This window comes from Uloborus diversus, chromosome 6 (genome assembly GCF_026930045.1).
Source record: "Uloborus diversus isolate 005 chromosome 6, Udiv.v.3.1, whole genome shotgun sequence".
Taxonomy (NCBI): Eukaryota; Metazoa; Arthropoda; class Arachnida; order Araneae; family Uloboridae; genus Uloborus; species Uloborus diversus.
This window is the reverse complement of record NC_072736.1, coordinates 109898403-109919226: the sequence shown is the minus strand read 5'-3', so window position 1 is coordinate 109919226 and position 20824 is coordinate 109898403. Positions and strand designations below refer to the sequence as shown.

Genomic DNA, 20824 nt, shown 5'->3' with positions numbered 1-20824 from the left:
TCAGTATCCGTAAAATGATACAAACGGTGGATCACGATTGTAGCACCTTCCTAAAAAGCCAGCTTTCAGTAGAGAGATATTCTCTTGTGAGCGGTAGTTTAATTTGGCTTCGGAACCTGAAATCGTATAGTACCATTCCGATTTCGGAGCCAATCGATGCCTGTTTTTCGAAACTGTGGCATATATTCTCTGAGAACTAAACTTTCCTTTCATCTCTAAAGACGTGAATACTGCTTTAGAGCTTGGAGGCTGTACTACACAAGGCTTTCCATCGAACGGATCGCACCTCATCAGTAGACAAGTTTCTTCACACCAATGATAATAACCCTTCACATTATTCATCCCGCTAAAAGCTGTCAAGTAAAAATCTTCCTTTATGTCATCAGCTGTATATGTAAGGGAACAACAAAATCCATTGTTACAAGCTTCTAACTTTCCGCTAGGTTTAGTCAATTTTACAAGAGTGTAATTTTCAGTTTGTGATTTGTAGCATCTGTAATCTGTGTATAAGTTGCCTGCCTCTCCAATGATCTTATCGTAGCAAATGTCAGGAAAATTTGCTCCAGTTTCGTCTTTAGCACGATTAAATGTGTTCCCAATAATAGTAATCGAGGCATTCGTATCTACCTTCGCATCGTCCCGTAATTTTACATTTGCAACTAACAGTTTCGATTCACCATCTGGATCATACGTGTACACTAATGCACCATCGGTTTTCGAGAAGATGCCACTTCCCAGTGATCCTAAACCTGGAATTTGTGCGTTCGCAGCAAAGAAGTTTACTTTGTTGGCTAAAGCCCATGATTGCTCCCATTCGGGAGAATTCAAGGGCAACTCGTCCTCGAACCATAATGTTGGGTACAGAAGTGTGTCTATGCCTTGGTCAGCCAGAATGACAGACTCTTGAAAAACTGAATCGAAACACACAATCATGCCGAATACGCCAAATTCGGTTTTGAACGTTACAAATTCGGGTTCTTCTGGTGTGTTTAAAACCTCGTAAAAAAGATGCTGTTTATGGTACTTTGCCTTTAAAGTTCCTTCCCGATCGAATGCCACATCTGTGTTGTACATGAATACTTCGTCGGGTGGACATTTCGTCGAACATCCTTCCACTTTTTGAGAATCACAGGTTCCTTCACAAGGTTGAATGTCTCCCATATTTGCGACTACGTACATATTATTTTTTCTTGCTATGCAGCTAAGAGTGTATAAAATTGTTCGATCTTTAGTTTCTTCTACGCATGGATTGAAAACCTTTTTCCCAGGATTAGGTATGTATTCCATGAATTGGCGAAGGTTCTCTCTGGTTTCATTTTCTGCGTAGGGAAATACACCATATTCATTGAAGAGAATAATATCAGCCCCCTGTGAAAGAGATATAATAAAATATAGTGCGTAATAAACCCATATAAAGAAAGAGTTGCAACACAGGGAGCAATTGATTATGTATATATGTATCAGTAGCGTCGCTACGGGGGCGAAGGGCAGGTGAAGTCCGCCACCTCCGAAAGTGAAATTGTAAGTTTTGGAAAAATATAAAGCTAAAATATATTTTTAAGACTACAAATTTAAAAATTTTCCCGGTTTGGAGGGTGACACCACAAATCACCGCCCCGGGAGCAGGAAATGACTGCTTACACGGAAACATGTTTCCAATGAAATAGGAAGTGTGAAAACGTTTTTGCGATGGGAGGTATTGGCTCACCCTCCTTACAGTCTCGACCTCGCGCCAAGTGACTTCAATTTCTTTGGACCGAAGAAACACGCGGAGGTACGGCACGGAAGAAATCATCGTCAAGAATGTGAAACCACATCAGTATGGCTTGTTGAACCACAGCACCAGTTCTGAAATACTGACCTCTCAAGTGCTCTCTTTTTTAGTCTAAAGGGATAGAAATCACTGCACTGTAAAAAATCTCGGAAACCTCTCTGAATATACAAAAAAGCTTTCCGTAATAAACAGATTCGTACGCCCTCAGCAGTTTTCTGCTCTTATCAAATACCTTTCCCGTTTAACAAGAAAGTAAGAGTCGACGCCTGCGCAGCTCACCCGGCAATTTTATAGTCCAGCACCAAACCCAAACTGAAACTCGTGAAAGCACGCAATGAAAATCAAGAATCTTATTGCGCAAGAAAAAAAAAATCGTTTTTTTTTTTTTGTCTCAGAGAAAATTTTTTTGGAATAAACAAAATCCTCCTGTCAAATGCATTTTTCTGATCGAAAGCAATAAGTTGTTCTTCTCTCTAGTAAGAGGAAGTTGATGACTCATGTGCGAAGTAACACTCATCAAGGCCATTAGTAGAAGTTCTGTTCCTCGCATGAATTCACTGAAGATAATTTTAAAGTATTATATTTTCTTGCTATATGTATCGTCATGAGATTGAATTTGAAGCTTTGTCACTTTTTTTTAAGTACGAAGTGCAACTTCTCGACGCATGCTCGCGGAAGGAATACAAACTGAAATTAAAAACCAAATAACTGCCGATAGGACGCCATGTAAATTCATTGCGTCGCATAACTTGTGTAGGTGATTTACTTTTTTCTTGGATACTTTTCTTCTTTCTACCAAATGGGTAATTTTTGTAGGCAGAATTTTATTTTGTCATAAAAATCACCTTTTTGGTGACCAAAGCCTGCAAAAGACCACAACCGACGAATAGGTAAGTCGCTTTGCAACTATATTACTTTAAAGTGATTTAGTGCATATAAATCTCATTAAAAAAGACTATTTTCCTCAGTATCATTTTTTCGTTGTGAACCATTTCAATTTGAAAATATTTTACATTATATAGAACAGTGCAAGTGTGTCTAGATTTATTCTGTAAAATTTATGAATTGAAGATTATAAAAAACTTTAAATAAGTGTTATTGTTTACTTTGTTTTTATGTGTCAATCTCAGTTAATATTTGGCTGAACATTTATGTATCAAGCATTATGAATTAAATGTTATAATATGCAAATTGTCAGGTTTGATAGTTCGTCTTTAAGGTTGCATGTTTTCATTCTCTTGTAATCAGTGCAGCTAGATTGTAAGAAGTAAAAAAAAAAAAAAACTATCTCTTGTAATTAAGAACATAGTACTTCAGTATTATCTAAATCACGATATCTCTTTAAATATTTGCATTAGCGAAACGCTTTAAATTAGTTAAATGTGTATTAAATTCTTTAACAAATAAATTCATATATGTATTTAAAAGTGTCTTCGTTTTTTTTCGTTTTACGAGCCTCAATTTTACCAAAAGCAAAAAAAAAAAAAAAAAAAAAAAAAAAAGACTTAATAAAATAAATAATTTTGTATTTTTGCACCATATTAATGTATTTGACTTATAATTTATATGATACTTTGATTTATAATGTATATGATACTCTGATTTATAATTTATATTATACATGAAATATTATTTATCTCAGCAGAGCTTCATTAGTACGATTTATTTTAGTTGCAATGTACCTGCCCTTAAGGGAAAGAAGCTGCAAATATAAGAAACAAGAATTATTTCTCAATAATATATTTTTGTATATATATATGAAATACAGAAGCAATGAATAGCAATGAGAAAAAGAAAATTAAATGTAGCAATTATTAGAATAAAGTTGAAAAGTTGAATTCGGAGCTCATCAGCGGTGGAAGATTCGATAAATATGGTCAAAAGACCAAAAGATATTAAACTACTTACTAAAGAGAGTGTTTAAGCTCTATAATATATGCATTACATTGGGCCAAACGCACCATATGCTAATGCAATAAACAAGAGCTTAAACCTAAAATTAAAAGCAGCGGTTTTTTACCTCGGCTAAATTAAGAAACAAGTCCCTATAATTTGTCTTCCTCAGGACAGTACCTACTGCATGCATACTAGTTGAATGTAGGACAGTCAGGAGGAATGAGTCAGTGGCAAAAATGGAACAGCTGCATTTACATGCCAAAATAAAAAGTAATATTATTTCATGTCATTGTTTTAAAAATGATCATTTTTTAAAAAACTATGTTATTAATATACAATGTACATATGGGGAGAAGACGAGGGGCGTTCACCACGCAGACTGTGCCATTGACATTTTCAGGGGGTTGCTTTTTTAAGGGTGGGGGGGGGGCGCTTTATAGCATTTTATGGGTGCACCACCACTCTTATGGTGGGGGGGGGGAATTCTCGTATATGGTGAAATGGAATAATCATGTAATAGAGTTCAATGTTTTAATAAATAAAATATATATTGCATTTTGCGCACACTGTAAAAATAAAATCAGTTACCTATTTTGAATAAGTATTTATATTTGTGATGAGCTGGAAAAGTGCAAGAACAGAAGAATCAACCCGAATGGTTCCAGCGGGGGGACTTGGTGTCATATTTAAATTCATCAATTTCTCTGTTGGTACTTTTCGGTACACTTTGTTCGTCAGAGAAATTGACTTGAGGTGAACGAATTCCGGAACGCGAAGGGTAGGTAAGTCCTGTCAAATTTTATCCGAAGATAAAAGCTATCAAGTTTGATACAAGATGTGTTTTTAAGTTCTGCATTAAAAATACAATATGTTGATAGTTTTGTCTTGAAAATATTGAGAGAAAAACTGAAGTTTAAGATTGTTTAACAAACAGTCCCCACTTTTCAGAAGGTACCCCCCCCCCCCCTCCAATTCCCCGACGATTTTGTGATTAGGAATGAAACTACCAGATTATTTCATAATTTTTCAAAAATTTATAACTGAGCATTTGTTATGCTGTTAACCATGCTATTTGTCATTAGAAATTCCAAAAAAAAAAAAAAAAAAATCCACGAATGATTCTAAAATTGCTTGTATTATTGCTCTTAGATATGAAAGAATTGAAACTGATATGGTATGCAATAATATAATAAAGAATTATGTTTAAAAAAAAAATCACGGAAAAAGGATTCCGAAATTCTCGGAAACGTTTTTGAAAATTGTTGTAGAATTCTGAAATACTCAGAAACGTTTTCGAAACTTTCATGAACCACAGCTGCACAGAATACTCAGAAACATTTCTGGAAATTACGGAAAGAGGATTCCGAAATACTCAGAAACGTTTCTGAAAATTACAGAAAGAGGATTCCGAAATACTCAGACACGTTTCTGGAATTACAGAAAGAGGATTCCGAAATACTCATAAATGTTTCTTAAAATTACAGAAAGAGGATTCCGAAATACTCAGAAACGTTTTTGAAACTTCCTTGAACCACAGCTGCGCGATATACTCAGAAACGTTTCCGGATTTTTTTTACAGTGTGGTTGCGAGGTCGAGACTGTAAGGAGGGGTGGTTCAATACCTCCGTATGCAAAAGCCATATACAGTCGAGTCTCGACTTAAGCGAGGGATGCGTCCCAAGACTCCTCGCGTAAGTCGAAATTTCGCATTGTGGAAAAATATATGCATACAAATTTTTTAAAGCATACCAAATACTTTTAAACTCCTATAAATACTCCTCAAACTGCTCTAAAGCATTCCTCAACCATACACTACATTTTCTTGCACAAAAAATTGAACTTTTACTGTATTTAAAAAATAAAAAACTGTTATTCAACATGAAATATTTTAAGATGCATAAAATGAGTAACCAATGGGAATGAAAGGCAAAAAATAAAACAAAACGGTACGCACAGCATGTTGTAAAATTAAATTGATGCACTATAATAGTACTTTACGGTAGATTCAGTAACAATATTTAAGAGTTAAAAAATGAAGATAGTGATGCTTTATGCTCCATGATCAAATCGTTATCCTTATCTAATACATTTTTAAATACGGTTGCTTCACCTTTTCTTTTATAACGTTTCGATTTGTCGCAATATCTCCTCTTCCTGATCTCTTTATTAATCCACAATAGGGCCGTGGCAGCCCGATCGGTAGAGTGTCGGTTTCGGGGCCGGAGGGTCCTGAGTTCGAACCTCGATGGTCGAAGACTCACCGTCGTCATTAAAGGGGACTGGGCAACGTTAAATATGCTCGTATTCTCAATGTCCTCCAAGTGAAACGATACCTCTGGGGGTGCTAGTACTAGGTAGCTATTAGCTCCTGGACTAGTTCTAAATTCTCATTAACTGTTCGATCCGGTGATGGTGCTGCCATCTATTGGTATATAAAATAATGGAGGCAAGGCACTTAGTATGCAGTCCTCGATATAAATACAGTTGTAACTCTGAATAGGAATAGGAATAATCCACAATACCAGAGCAGCTTCCATTTTCATAATATTTACTTTGCTAGACTGTTCTGCAAGCTTCAATATTGAAACTAAGCTCTGAACTTTTACGGCTATCTTTTTGTTTTGACTTTTAATTGTACGTATGGAAGATTCACTCGTACTTATTGTCGCGCTACCGTCGAAGTTTTATAGTTGTTCAAGCATATCGAGATTCTTAGCCTTTTTTAAATTTTTTCAACAGAAACTTTTTTTTTCTTCCCATCTTCAAATTTTAGATGAAGGTGACACTAAAGTGCCATTATATTTCATCAACTTTTATATTTAGAATGAAAAAACTAAATAAATGAAAGTAGCTGAGTGGTTATTTGATGTAGTAGACTAGTTTGGTGTGCGAACTTTGGCTGTTAGTGATGCTTAAATGAATGTAATAACATTCACAAAATCAATATTTAGCAGCCAATAACGAAGCTGATACTTCCTTCCAAAAAAATTCGCGTTTACTATAAAACTCGTTACTCGTGAAAAATTCGAGTTATAGCCATTTCGCGTAAGTCGAATCGCGTTGTAGCGGGCGTCGACTGTAACGCTTCCTGTTTCATTGGTGTTACACGTTTCCATCAACGCAGTCGTCTTCTGACATTTTGACCTGCTAGTGGAGACTCAGCTATATCCGCCGACACCGTTTGAAAACTCTGATCGTCATCGTTATCTTCAGCGTGATTTTTATTCATGCAGAGAATCTGCACACACGTCAGATCTCTTGCTACCTTGCTTTTCGAAACCCCCTTATATGTATATATATATATATATATATATAGAGAGAGAGAGAGAGAGAGAGAGAGAGAGAGTGTCTTGGAAGTCCGAGGTTCCGCTTAATTCGAGATGATTTATTTATACTTCAATTTACATTTTTGGTGCCGAAAAAGATTTTTTACACTAAAATCTGAAAATCGAAATTTAAAAACTTGAAGTAATCTTGAAGTAATACAGAAGCTTCTTACATAAATAATTTTTCATACAGAAATTCTAGTATTAGTGCAGTGTAATTAGACATGAACCTCAACATCCAAAGTAAAAGTTTCCCGTCAATTCCGAATTGTTGTATACTGTCCACATATTGTTTGGTAAAAAGTTACACCGTTTTCAGCGTCGGGTTTTGGGGGGAGGGGGGAAGAAGTTGGTAAATAACTAGTTTTTATCAGTTTTTCCGAAATATTTAGAAAACTATGGTGTTAAGCGCGAAAAGTGCAATATACAAAATAATCTACACTAAATTACGGACAAAATGGTGCTAAATGTTATTTTGTTAAGTGAACGATTCTAGAGTTAGGGCGGGTGTAAAAGTAGAAAATTTTCGCATTTTTAAGATTTTTTGGAAAATACAATTCTAACTACTACGTAAACAGAAATAACTAAACAGTTTTATTAAAAAGTAATATTGTACAATCGTATTAGTCTAAAAGAAACTAAGAGGCACCACATGGGGTTAGAAACGTAGAAATACTAGGAACGAGAACCAGTTTTCTGAAATTTGCGTGAACTGTGATAAAGCACTTGAAGTTAGACTACTAGCTTCTAAAAAGGTTAAGAACAAAACATCCAGAGATACACTTGAAAAGAAAGTTAGCTGTTCAGTCTCTAGCCTCTATTACAAAGTCTATGATAGTTAACAACACCACTGTATGTGTGAACCCTAATACCAGGGGTGTTTGTGATCCGGAATTTCAGAAATTTTCAAAACTTTTGGGTTGACTACACATTCTAAAACTGAAAAATTATTTAAAAAAAAAACTTTAAAAATAATTTTTATTAATGATTTAAATGATTTTTGTATGCATATTTAAAGAGTTTTACTGTGGAGGGAGAAGGGTCGAGCTTCCTCATAGTTTCAGAAAATTTCACACTGCCTTCAAAAAATTTTACTTGAGTCCACGTGCACTCCTGCCTAATACTCTTTCACATCGGATGGTGTGCACTGTAAGAAAATATCAGAGACTTTAAGAAATACTGTCGAACCCGCTTAAGTGAATAGCCATTTTGCCACGAAAAAAATATTCTAATAAGCGGGATATTCGAAAAACCGAGATAAAAATAACCACATTACTTTGGTTTAGTACATTGAAAATGTATTATATTAAGCGGGATATTCTTTTACCGATATTCTAATAAGCGGGCTCGACTTTATTTTAATTCGAATTACGTGCATATCCTCCACCCTTGTTCGACGAATATGGCTTGATAAGGAAGGAGAGCAAATCTCCTAGTGGTGTTCTGTTTTAGTTCCAGATTCAAATGAATCATCGATCACCCCTTATTTAGAAAAAGCGTCCTACATCACTGATGAAGATCACCTTCTTCATCGTGTTTTCTGACGCTTCCCAGCTACCTTCAGACAGATTTGCGAGCAATATATAAATTCCGTAATTGCTCATTATGGGCCAGCAACTTGTTTTTAATGAATACGAGCAAAGAACCACAAAAGATGAAGAACAATTATGTAGATCACATTCTACTACTAACATTGAAGTCAAAGTTGAAGACTCAATCGAAGTAACTATCAACCAAAGTGAATTTCTAGCTAACACTAAGAACAAAATGGGCCTAATTTCTCTCCTGACAGTGTACTTGCAAAGAGGCGGTTGCACAGTTTATCAAGCATCGGGTGACGATGACTTATTTATAGTTTTAACAGCGATCGATAAAGCTAAGAATGGAGTTGAGGCTTGTGTGATCCGTGATAACATGGACTTGCTAGTCTTGTTGAATGTTCACACACCATCAGAAAACAGATTGAAAATGGTGGTACCAAAGAAAGGCAATCAGCAGGAAAAGGTGTGCACTGTTTCGGACATTCAGCGAAGCATTGGAGATATGAAGGGTGTAATCTTTGCAATATACCCCTTCACAGGATGTGACAATGTACCATCTTTCTACAAGAAGGGAAACATTTCACCGGAAGGAAAGTGTAAGCCTACAACGCTCTTCGTGCGAAGCTTCTAAATCTTTAACGATTCCAAAGCTGATCCCAGTGCGGTGGCTAACGCAGGAAAGTATTTCTTTTTTTTGCGATGTTTGAGCAAAGAATACTGAAGATCTAGATAGCTTTCGCTACCAGTGGTACTTCCAGTCTATTGCAAAGCAGCCCATACACTCATTGTTCAAGTTGGCTTACCCTGACTTCAACAGCTACCAGGCAGCCTTCATATAGAACCTACCACCAGGTTCAGCAGCGGCTGAATGAGGAAAATAATTTACCTCCAGTGGGGGTGGAAGAAGATTGGTGAATGCCTGAGACCAATTACAACAATGCCCTCTGCAAGTCCTTAGGAATTATTTTCCCTCATAGTGCGGGTTTAAAAAGCCGAATGCGTCCATAACTGCGAGTGCAGAAGTAGTGGTCTAAACTGCTTAAGTATGTGCAGTAATTGCTCAGGTCTAGGAAGTAATAACAGGAGCACTAATATCATAGACGAAGATCTAGAAGAGGACGGTAGTATACTTGAAGAGGACTGAATCCTGATGAATACTTTACATCACAATATGTCGCATTCAACGTTCTACATTTTATTAAATATTAGTATTGAACTCAGTTTACGAACGTCAAAAAGTTTGATAAAATATGGTCGCAATATACAGGCAAATATGCCTATTTTCTAAAGAAAAAACTTCAAAAGCTGCACTTATAAAAATGTTATTATTTAAAATGATATAACTATAAATCATAATTGTAACGAATTTTCATAATTTAAAATCATCTATGTTTAAAATATATTCATTCTTTTTGTGGCATTGTCTAGAGAAAGTTCGGGTTTCTCCGTGTCGCAGATTTATATAACCAAGGTCCATGAATGCTTCATTTCCCTTAAAAGTAGAGCCCCTTGAGTAGGTGGTGAGGTTGCCGTTCCTTCAAGGGCTAATCACAAACATACCACCGGCCCCATAAATCGCAATTTGCTTTTACAAAGCACTCTTCATACAAAAATCTAGTTTCCTGAGTGATAATGATTTTTTTTTCCGAAAAATCTTTAAAAATACGAAATATTTCTATTTTTCACCTATCGTAACTCTGCAACCGTTCACTTAACAAAATAATGTTTAGGACCATTTTCATAGACGGATTTATGGGGGTGCTAGGGGGTGCGCCGCACCCCCAAAAATTTTTGGTTGCGTTTTGAAAATAATTAATTTAGTACATTTCACTTAGAAACGCAGAGGGCGAAAAAAAAAAATTCGTAGCTGCTATACTAGAAAATTTACTTGAAACAAATCCAGTGTATCACCGCTAGTGTGAGAAAAATATAACTGTGTTCATGTTAAGAATTGAAGTATTTGAAAAGAAAAAACTTAAAAAAAATGTCATGCAAATAAAGAAATTTCTCAAACAATTTATTGTTTAGTGCTGTGTTCTATACAATGTATAGAATAATTGTATGTTCTGTAATTCGGTATTTATTCGTGTATCAATACATTTCTTCTATTTTGAACCAACAATGGCTAATCAAGCAAAAAAAAAAAAAAAAAAAACATGATTCTTGCAACTAACTTTATCAATAAAATCAACTAAAAACCAACATTTTTAAGGTAAATTTTCGGAAGTTTTTGTAGGAGGACTCCCGGACTTCTTGCTGCAGTGGTGCATTCAGGGGGGAGGGGGCACAATACTAGTGACCCTCCCCACAAAACATCGAGTTGATGTTTTTTTAAAAAAATGTTCTTTATTTATTGAAAGGAAGAAAAGATCTCATTTTGGGAAAACGCAATTATTTTAAGAAAAAAATAATGTTGGGAAAAAAACCTTAATTTTTTTTTCAAAAAGAAATTTTGACAGTTAAATTTTTCAAAAACTTCAGATTATCGGCTGCGAATTGTGTGCTTCCCCCCCCCCCTCCTTGCACAATCCTCTTTCTTTCATATCCGCTCTCCCCCTTTCCTTCTCATTTTTTCTATTAGTCCTCAAAATTTTTCTTCTCCAAAGTTCTCTCTCCAGCCAAAAGTATTACAGAGTACCTCAAATTTCGTTTTTTGGGCTTCACTTTCACCAAATTTCCAAGATTCTCTACTCGCCTATAAACATCGAAATTCGTTTAAAATTGCGTTTTTGGAGCTTCAGTTTTGAAAAACTGCAGTGTCTCTAACGTTACCAAATATGGTCTTACACTCATGTGTTTAAGACTTTAATTTTGGAAAATATTCGAACAAGGGCCTCCCACCCGCTTTCTCTAATATCATCAAAGATTGCTAATATTTTGGTTTTGAAAAGTATTATTTCGTAACATTTAAGTGTGGGGAATCTTTTGGGACAGCAGCCTTTGAAATTCTCCTTATAATACCATGGAGTATTGCATAAGAACTTCATTTTTAGGACTTCAATTTCGAAAATTTTCCAGGAGAGAGCTCTAGAACACCCCGTCCGGTAACAGTATCAAAAATTGTTCACCATAGCGTTTTTGGAACTTCAATTATGAAAAGTTAGAGGTAGTGGGGGGGGGGGGTACATATTTCTATCTGTTTTTCAAAAAATCGATTGGGGACTGTCCATGAGTCTCATTCCTAACCCAAACTGTAAATATGGACTATAATCACATTTATAAGACTTAAATTTCTAAAAATAGCCTTGGAGCCCCACGTAACTTTCTTTCCCCTAAAATATCACCAAGAACAGTAAAATTTTCAAAACTACTATTGCAATTTTTTTTTGGGGGCGTCAATCCCCTTCCAAACCAGAAGCTTTATTCACCCTGGACTTCTAACAACATCAACTTTCGTTTAAGACATTTTCTACAGTTTGAAATATTAAGAATTGCCGATCCCCTAATGTTCTTAAGTATGGTTTACATCACGTTTTTAGACACAAAAGTGCACCCCGCCCTAAAATATTTTCTGATTTCGCCACTGCTTTGTTGTTCCGGGAATACACTCCCCCCCCCCCCCATCCTTGTTATTGTTGCACCCCCAAATTTTTCAGCCTAAATCCGCCTATGACCATTTTGTTCGTAATTTAGTACAGATTATTTTGTATATTGCACTTTTCGCGCTAAACACCATAGTTTTCTAAATATTTCGGAAAAACTGATAAAAACTTCTAATTTACCAACTTCTCCCCACCCCTCCCCCCAAAACCCGACGCTGAAAACAGTGTAACTTTTTACCAAACAATATGTGGACAGTATACAACAATTTGGAGTAGACGGGAAACTTTTGCTTTGGATGTTGAGGTTAGGCCTTTTTTCGGTCTATTTGCACCGTACTATATTGCGCTTAAAAACTTATCCGGTGAAATATTAACCGCAACCATTAAATTTAAAAAATCAACTGATACTTCTGTAAATAATGCGTAATCAACGCGTACAAAAGCGGAATAATTGCAAAGAGAATAAAATGTAACACATTGAAAATCAACTAGCTGACCCACGCGAAGCATTCACGCTCGACGGAAAGAATTAAAAACCCGTTTTTTTTTCAAACGTTTTTTCTTTTTTTTTTTTGGAATTGCAAAAATGTGACTTGTTTATCTTCCGAAATTTTTAAAACGGTGAGCTATTTTTGAAGTTTAATGTAGTATACATAAGTTTTGCTTCTAATTTTCTTAAACTGAACCAAAATTGCTTTTGAAATGTAGTGTGACTGAAAGAAAGAAAATGTCTTAAACTATTAAATAAAAAACTTACTTTTTCAGCTGCTACTTTGGCGGCCCTTTCATAAAAATCAAGATTATTGGTGATAATGGTTTTTGGTTCCTGGAAAAATTCGTCTCTTGGTCTGTGCTCAAAAACAGCTGCAGTAAAGTAATCTTTGCCAAACACTACTGTGGGTAGTATTATCAAAAATACACTAAAAGTGATTTTACCTAGATAAAAAGATTCAATTTTAAAACAAAAATTAGGAATTACTGTCTGACCACGGATTGTATGGAAATGCAGAAATTCTGGTTTACAGGCGGAAATGGATGCATCTATGAGTTTTTAGGGTTGTCAACTTTTGCAGATATATGTAAGCCACTAAATTAAGCAGAATCTCATTCAAGTGAGCGGAACATGAGCATCAAATTTTAACTCCCCCCCCCCCCCCTCATTCAAATAGACTCATCTTAACTGGACGTTTGCCAATTCCATACAATCTGTGGTTTTACAGAAGTTGCCATTTATTTTTCTTTTCTATAACTTACAATTTTATTCTGAAAATAATAACGGCACAGTATTAAAAATAAAGGCTTAGCATTTTAGCAAAAATTCGGTTAATCTTTGGATATCTTCTAGAAAATGCACGCTGTTCCTGGTTCAGTTAAAAAGATTTCGATCAACGAATTCCTGGGGAAATCAGGGGTGCCCGCCCCTATTGGCAAGGGCGCACCCCCCTCAATATCGTGGAGCCCCCCCCCCCCCCAAAAAAGCAAAAACCACTAAAAGTAGAAAAATACTCTCAAACACTCCCTTCCCCCTAAAAATTTCAATGGCGCAGTCTGCGCCGTGACCTCTCCTGAGTGGGCACCCCTGCCGAAATCTCAAATCAGAGTACAAATGGCGATAGGAGATTCGTCGGAAGACGAAATATCGGGTAACAACTTGCAAGGGAAGTTAGGTTGTTACTAGTATTATTCCTCTTTTTATGCTGACAGTAAAATTATTCAAGTTATAATTTGTAGTTATAACAAGTTATAACTTGTTGCCACCGCGCAGCAAAAAAGAAAACTTTGTAAATGCTTCTGACACTATTCTTGCTAATTCTTGCATAAAATGGCCTGTAAATCCAAATATGACCACAGTTTTCCCCCCTCACCCACCACTTTTTGGGGATAGCCCCCTCCATTTTTTTGGTCAGTTTTCGACAGTTTCATAGCCATTATTTTGATTGTAGTAACTGTTACCATTCTTCTGAAAGTCTAGAAAGGTAAAAAGTTGAAAAATATGACTCGTTTTAGCCAAAATGAAGACTTGGAGGGGGGGGGGGGGAATTGCCCCTAAATTTTTGAAACATCATAAAAAACGATCTTTTTTTCCTATGTTTTTCCCCCACAGCTCTTCAATTTTTTTTTTTTTTTGTGTGGAATTCATTGTATTGGCCTATGAGCCCCATATCTGAAAACATTTTTGCGTTGTACAAAAAAAAAAAAAAAAGTTTAAAATAATCTCGGAAACTCCACATGTTGCATACAATTCACACCTCAGAGATTCAGAAAAGAAACTTCCCGTATTATTTATGTTCATTTAAGTTAATTTCATGTGTATATCTGTGAATGTAAGTATTGTTATAAAATAGCATTGATTTATATTTGCTGTCATCTACTTTTCGCCGACCCGAAATTTTCTTCCCCCTTGATTTTCCCTTTCAATCTCACCTTTTAAGATATTTAGGGATTTCATGTCGGCGAAGCGACGGACGGAAACTAGAGAGAAATCAAGAAACGAAATTTTGCGTCGGCAAAACGGCGCAAATATATATATATATATATATATATATTTATTATCTTAAGTCACGCGTCTTTCACTTAAATTTTTTTTTCTTCCTTTTAACGGCTAAATAAATCATGTTTTCAGACAGACAAGTAAATATTACGAAAAATTTAACTCTATGCATCTTTAATTGCCTGTAGAGGATTACGGGGGCGTTGATAAGAAATCGGTGGCAGTGTTACCAGATTTTGAAACAGAAAAATACCAAACCTTCTCTGGAAAAATGCTACAAAATACTGCAAGTGAAACCATATAGAATTGAAGATATCAGTTCTCTGGTAAGTCATTAACGATTTTTTTTCGTATTTACATGATATATGACTGTAAAATAATCAAATACATTTTTTAAAGATATGTATATAGTATTTAATTATTCATTTCATTTTTGGGAAAATATTGATGGCGAACCCGGAGAGTAATCCATTAGTTTCCCTGTTTTGGGGAATTTCTAATTGAGATGGGGAAGGAAATGTTATAGTGTCGGCGAAATGGGGGGGGGGGGGGAGGGTGAGTAGGTATATTTATGTTTTTGGTGATGAGCCGCAATCATTGTTTTTTACGCCTTAATAGTGTCTTAACAATGATGATGAGGTAATATATAAAAGTTTTGAGGCAAGAAAGAACATTAAGTTTAGATTTTAAATTAAACATTATCGCGTTTTTTTTTTTAAACATTTTTGAGATGTGCCTTTATTATCACGAGTGAATTATAAACAGTAGAAACACCTTTGAGGGACACCTCTGAATAAGGGACACCTCTATTTAAAGGAAATTCTTTCCGGTCTCAGTCCCTTTGAATAGGGACTTCCATGTCTAAACCTCTAATTAAGGGACACTCTGTTTAAGGGACAGCCACAAAGTAAAAAATTACAATAAATAATGCAAAAGTGCATAAGAAATAATATATTTACTGGAACTTAAGTTTAACTTTTTCTTTAAAATTTAACTGAGGAAAGTTTGACATAAGCATGTGTGAAGGAAACTAGTTACGTATTATCAAAAAAACTTGCTGAAATGTGCATGCATGATTTACCCTCTCAGCAATTTATTCAAGTAGGCTCAAGGCCGACTGAGAGTGCACATCAACTAATTAGCTTTGTATATAAAACTTGAAATGTGAACACTAATTGTAATTAACATGGTATTGCATAGCCTTCACAGACGTGAATGCTGTTGCCAAGCGAAGGATCTACGATCAGCTTTTCAGCAAGGCAACAATCCCCTAACCTTCACTGCCCAAGAAACCTCTCTTCCACAATAGCTAGCCTACGCACAGGACATTTCAAGGATATGAAGATATTATCAACTAATGATAAATCCTATCCCATTTGCAAGCACTGTCCCCATTTACAACTCACCCTTGATCATGTTTTGAATTGTCAGGCCATTATTCGCTCCCTCCTCCAACTTGGAGCACCACCAATTGAAATTCTGTACAACCATCGGGCTCCAGAATGGGGTTGTTTCCTTCAGTCAAAAGTAGTACTTTTAGTCGCTGAAATTGATAGAATAAGCAAAAAAATAACATGGGCCCAGAAAATTCTTTCATTTTCCCAACAGTTACTTTTTAATTATTTTTTTTTAAATGTCCGACTTTTCAAACAAGGCGTGGTCTTGATGACGTCACAAATGATGCTCTTTGGCGCATCTTTGTACCGCGTTTCCATGTTATGATAATCAAGAAGAGAATTACAATAGCGCTCTACGCTTGCTGTCAACCATATCGTTGCAATACACATGAGTAAAGATGCGAATTAAATACTTTGCTCTGTGAATGGCAACACAGAATGGCATTTCATCATTTGTGATGTCATCGGCAAGAAATGTAAACAATGAAAGCGCACCGATTTAAGTAATTTTTTAAAAATATTAAACTTAAACAAATTATTTAAAAAATGGTTAGATCCTATGATTTTAAGCATGTTCTTTCAGAAAAAAATACTTTTAAAATTTTGGAAACGACTCCGTTTGCAGATCTTGTTACCAAGATTTTTGGAGGCATATAAACCTTTCGCATTCTGCACGTCATTAGATACGACAACACCAACAGCAACATGGTATTGCATCGTAAATTACATGAGATGAAGCAAATCTATGCAATGAATTACTTCAAAATAATTACTGTTTGCTACAAATTTGCCATAACAAAGTTTTTGATTAGGTAAATTTTAATTAATAAAATAAAATAAACTTTGAAATTTGAATAGTAGTTAACTTTATTTAGGATATATGAAACATTTTCAGTATTTCCTCTTAAAGTTAATAGTTTTACTTTAATTATGAAATCATTCTAAGTAAAATGCACAGCATGCATCAATTCAAATACCTCCGAAGAAGAGACACCTATTTAAAGGACAAAATATCCGGTCTCCTCAGTGTCTCTTATTGAGAGGTTCTACTGTATTACGCTATCGTTGCTGATGATAATACGACACTTTCGGGAAAATAAATGTAAGAAATATCTGCTACGGTTATTACTTTCAAATTCTGTGAATTCTTTTTTTAATTAAATGAAGTAAAGGAACTTACTCATTTTGCTACTCGCGATAGTTTTCGCATAGGAGTGACCTCGGACAAGTTTCATACACAAGTTTACAATCCATTTAATCTTGGTACTTAATGATAAAAGGATGTGATATGAATGCTTTTAAAATCAGAATTCGATAACAAGGTCAGAAAATATAGATTTTGAATGACTTATTTTCTTCAGCTGAATTCTGATCAGAGTGTCTATGAATTATATAATCTTTACTCATTGGGGGCATGGTTCTGAACTCCAATTGTTTTGTTGCATTGAAATCGGGGAAAAACCCTTTATTTTACCTTGGTAAATTGGAGTATAATGTAGGGCCATTCCATGAAAAAGTCAACCCTTTTTCCCGCAAGTTACGGTTTATATACACTGCTCAAAACAATTAGGGGAGCGCATGGTTTTAACAAAATTACGCAAAGATGTATACTGATATGTAACATAAAATGAATAATCCATAATTTAAAGCCTAACAGAAAACGGAAGGTGAAAAGTTTATATGCAAATCAGTGTGCATGACGTCAAAAACCAGAAAAAGGAGAAAAGAGCAGAAATCGGGATGTTGCAGAAACGTTTGTTCTATTGTCCTAACTGTAAAATTCAAGTGCGCAGTATTTTTTTCTTTAGACAAGGTTACTTGAGAATGTCTCAACAATGTGATTTACCGGAATCCATGACATTTCGTGCTATAGGCAGACTGGAATCCGGGCAAACATAACGTAGTGTAGCGGACGCTTTTGGAGTCTCCAGAAGGGTTGTTGCAAGGCTGTGGAATGTATTCCAAGAGACAGGAAATGTTAGACATCGACCAGGGAAAGGTCGGCTACACGCCAATACAGCAGCTAATAACCGGTATATACTGTTAACAGCCCGTCAAAACAGAACAGAGAATGCTACGCAGCTGCAAAGACAGTTGCTCTTGGCAACAGAACGAAAAGGATGTCCAGCCAAACACTATGTAATCTGCTTCATGAGGGAGGGCTCTATGCACGTAGGCCAATTATCTGCATTCCGTTGATCCTACGAAGCCGTACGGCCCGAAGAAAATGGGCTACTGAACATCGAGATTGGGAGCAACATGATTGGAGCCAAGTGCTGTTTATAGATGTGTATTAAATCAGTCTGGAGTGTTACATCCGACGTGTTCTGGTATGGAAGAACAGGGACACTCGAAATAACCCCGCATTCATTCGTAAAAGGTCACAATGCAGATGAGTTGGTTGGATGGTATGCGGTGGAATCAGCACAGGCGGACGTACGGACCTGCATATCTTTCGGAATGGCACTTTGACGGTCCGAAGGTATGCAGACGAGATACTGCGATCTCATGTCATCCCTTATGCTGTAGCCATTGGAGATTCCTTTGTTTTAAAGGATGATATTGCTCGACCGCACAGAGCTCGTCTGGTGGACAACATGCTTGAAGCTGAAACAATACAGCGTATGGAATGGACAGCTTGCTCTCTTGACTTGAATCCAGTCGAGTATGTTTGGGACATGCTCGGATGATGCATTGCTGCACGACCAAGGCCGCCTGTTACTGTTCGAGACTTGGAGGTTGAACTTCTTGAGAGTGGAAAAATATTCCCCAGTAAAGAAAAGTATTATATTCGATCATCGCACCCATTTTATACAGGTGTGCAGCAGTCTTAGCTGTTTGAGGAGATCACACGCCCTATCAAAACTTATGCATCATGTCTAAACAGTACTTTTTTTCATCGTTTACCTGTAGTCAAATTGTTGCCAGGAATCATCTTTTCATGTGTTTTCCATATTTTCAAAGAATTAAAGCTTAATTCCTTTTTTTTACGTCTTTTCTCTGCATTGCACATTGATACGCGTGTACTATCCAATGTATGCCAATACGTTTCTGTCTTGCACGATTTTTTTTTCACTTTTTTGCTTGCTCCCTTAATTGTTTTGAGAAATGTATTTCATTAAAAAGTAATAATTTTAAAGGGTCGAAATTTTTTGCTTAAGAAATCACACATAGGTTTGTAATTTGTTAAGCAGAAAAAGTTTGTTCATTAATATTTTTAAGCATTAAAAAACATGAGGCGTTATGTGCGGGAGAAAATGACTGCTTTCCGTGGAAAGGCCCAAATTATTATTTGTGAAAGCTTTTTTTTTTTTTTTTTTTGAGCATTCACGATTTCTTATTGCTTTCATTTGACGGTCCTTGATGTCCGGTTCCTTTTTCAGAATGGACCAGGGGCCTCTGCAGCACCGCCGTCCACCGGAGGACGGAGCTGCTCCTCTGGTTCTCGCCTCCACTAGCAGCACTGTCCACAGGAATCTCCTCCTCCTAGGCGGTGGCGTCCATGTCCTGCATACACACAAACAAGTCCTTACATACATACACACACGTAACCGCCCACGAGGAGGGGCAGGCTTGAGAGGACATGAGCCGTTTCTAGAAACAATAGCCTCCAATGAGTAGGGTCCTGTTGCAACTCGTGATTTCAAATTATATATATATATATATATATATATATATATATATATATATATATATATATATATATATATATATTTATTTATTTATTTATTTTTTCGGGTGCGCCATTACTCTTTAAATAGTTCATCGAACTTCAAAAATAAGACATCATTTGCCAAAGAAAATGGGTTTTTGAACTCCTAATTAATCGATGCATCCCTATTAATCACAACGTAAGTTATAATTTAAAAAAAACCTGTTCTGTCCTCATATCTGTGTTGCAAAGCACTGATTTGAGTGACTGAGAAACTGAGATCAAAGTGGATATTGAATGGAAAAAAAATTTTTACGAGTACCAACCTTGGAGATTTTTATCGCTTCTTCATGGCAACTGTGTTCGGAGTATAAGTGAAACACCTTAGTCATAACCCAAAGAGGGCAGGAGGGGAAGCACTAGTATTTCCGATTAAGATAATACGAAATTGAAAAGAACACAAGCATTTTTCACTTTTATCTTTCTCGTTTGTTCTCAGGTGATTATAAAGACTCGGATTGAAGCAATTATTATCAGCAAATGTGATACTTGTTTGAAATTAAGTGGAAATATTCTTACGCTGTCAATAAACAGGTGTTTATAAATAAATAAATAATTTGAAAAACTTAATACAGTGAATTCGCGATAACTCGAAGTCCGATAACTCAAATATTACTATTACTCCAAGTTTTTATCAAGTCAGAACACCTTTGCCTTAACTCTATGCTAATTATTCTCAATATCTCGAAATTAACTTCCTTTAACTCGAAGTTTTAAAAAAGATGACTGAAATTTTATTTTGAAAGAACGAACGAAAAAAAGAAAAAAAGAAAAGAAAAAAAAAACTATTAGAGAAAAATTAAGTCACCTTCGCTTGCAATTCCTGCACAATAGACCTCTAAGCAAGAAGAGCACCTGTTGAGCCAATGTGCGATAAAAGAGTTACACGTGCAGAAATGAGTTAGCTTGTTTTCTTTGGTTGTACTGTAATGTTTACACTTTAACACGTTGCTGGACTACCCCCGAATTTGTGTTTAATCTGTCAAGTTGTCAAGTCAACTGATTGTACCTTTATTCAAAGGCGTTAAGTTAAGATGCGTTCCTTTTCATTCTTTAGTAGAATCCATAAATCCGAATTTGAAAGAATGAAGATGTGCACCTTTCCTAAAAGTAGAATCAGCTTTATTCAACTGGTTCCAGCAGTA

General features: G+C 35.8%; 1 protein-coding gene across 1 annotated transcript; it reads right to left on the bottom strand.

Moving 5' to 3' along the window:
• Positions 1 to 17193, bottom strand: LOC129224917 (biotinidase-like). Its single transcript, XM_054859464.1, has 4 exons — positions 17148 to 17193; positions 15977 to 16113; positions 12837 to 13015; positions 1 to 1368 (listed from the first exon to the last, which is right to left on the bottom strand). Exons 2-4 carry the CDS (start codon positions 16059 to 16061, stop codon positions 1 to 3), a joined length of 1632 nt encoding a protein of 543 aa, XP_054715439.1. The 5' UTR covers positions 16062 to 16113; positions 17148 to 17193.
• Between the last annotated feature and the right edge of the window lie 3631 nt (positions 17194 to 20824).

Coding starts and splice junctions, on each gene's coding strand:
- LOC129224917 (XM_054859464.1), bottom strand. CDS start 16,061: ATGGTTGTACAGAATTTCAATTGGTGGTGCTCCAAGTTGGAGGAGGGA. Junction 13,016..15,976: donor AATTCAAAACATGATCAAGG/GTGAGTTGTAAA, acceptor CTTTTTATCTAG/GTAAAATCACTTTTAGTGTA. Junction 1,369..12,836: donor CCAAAGTAGCAGCTGAAAAA/GTAAGTTTTTTA, acceptor TCTCTTTCACAG/GGGGCTGATATTATTCTCTT.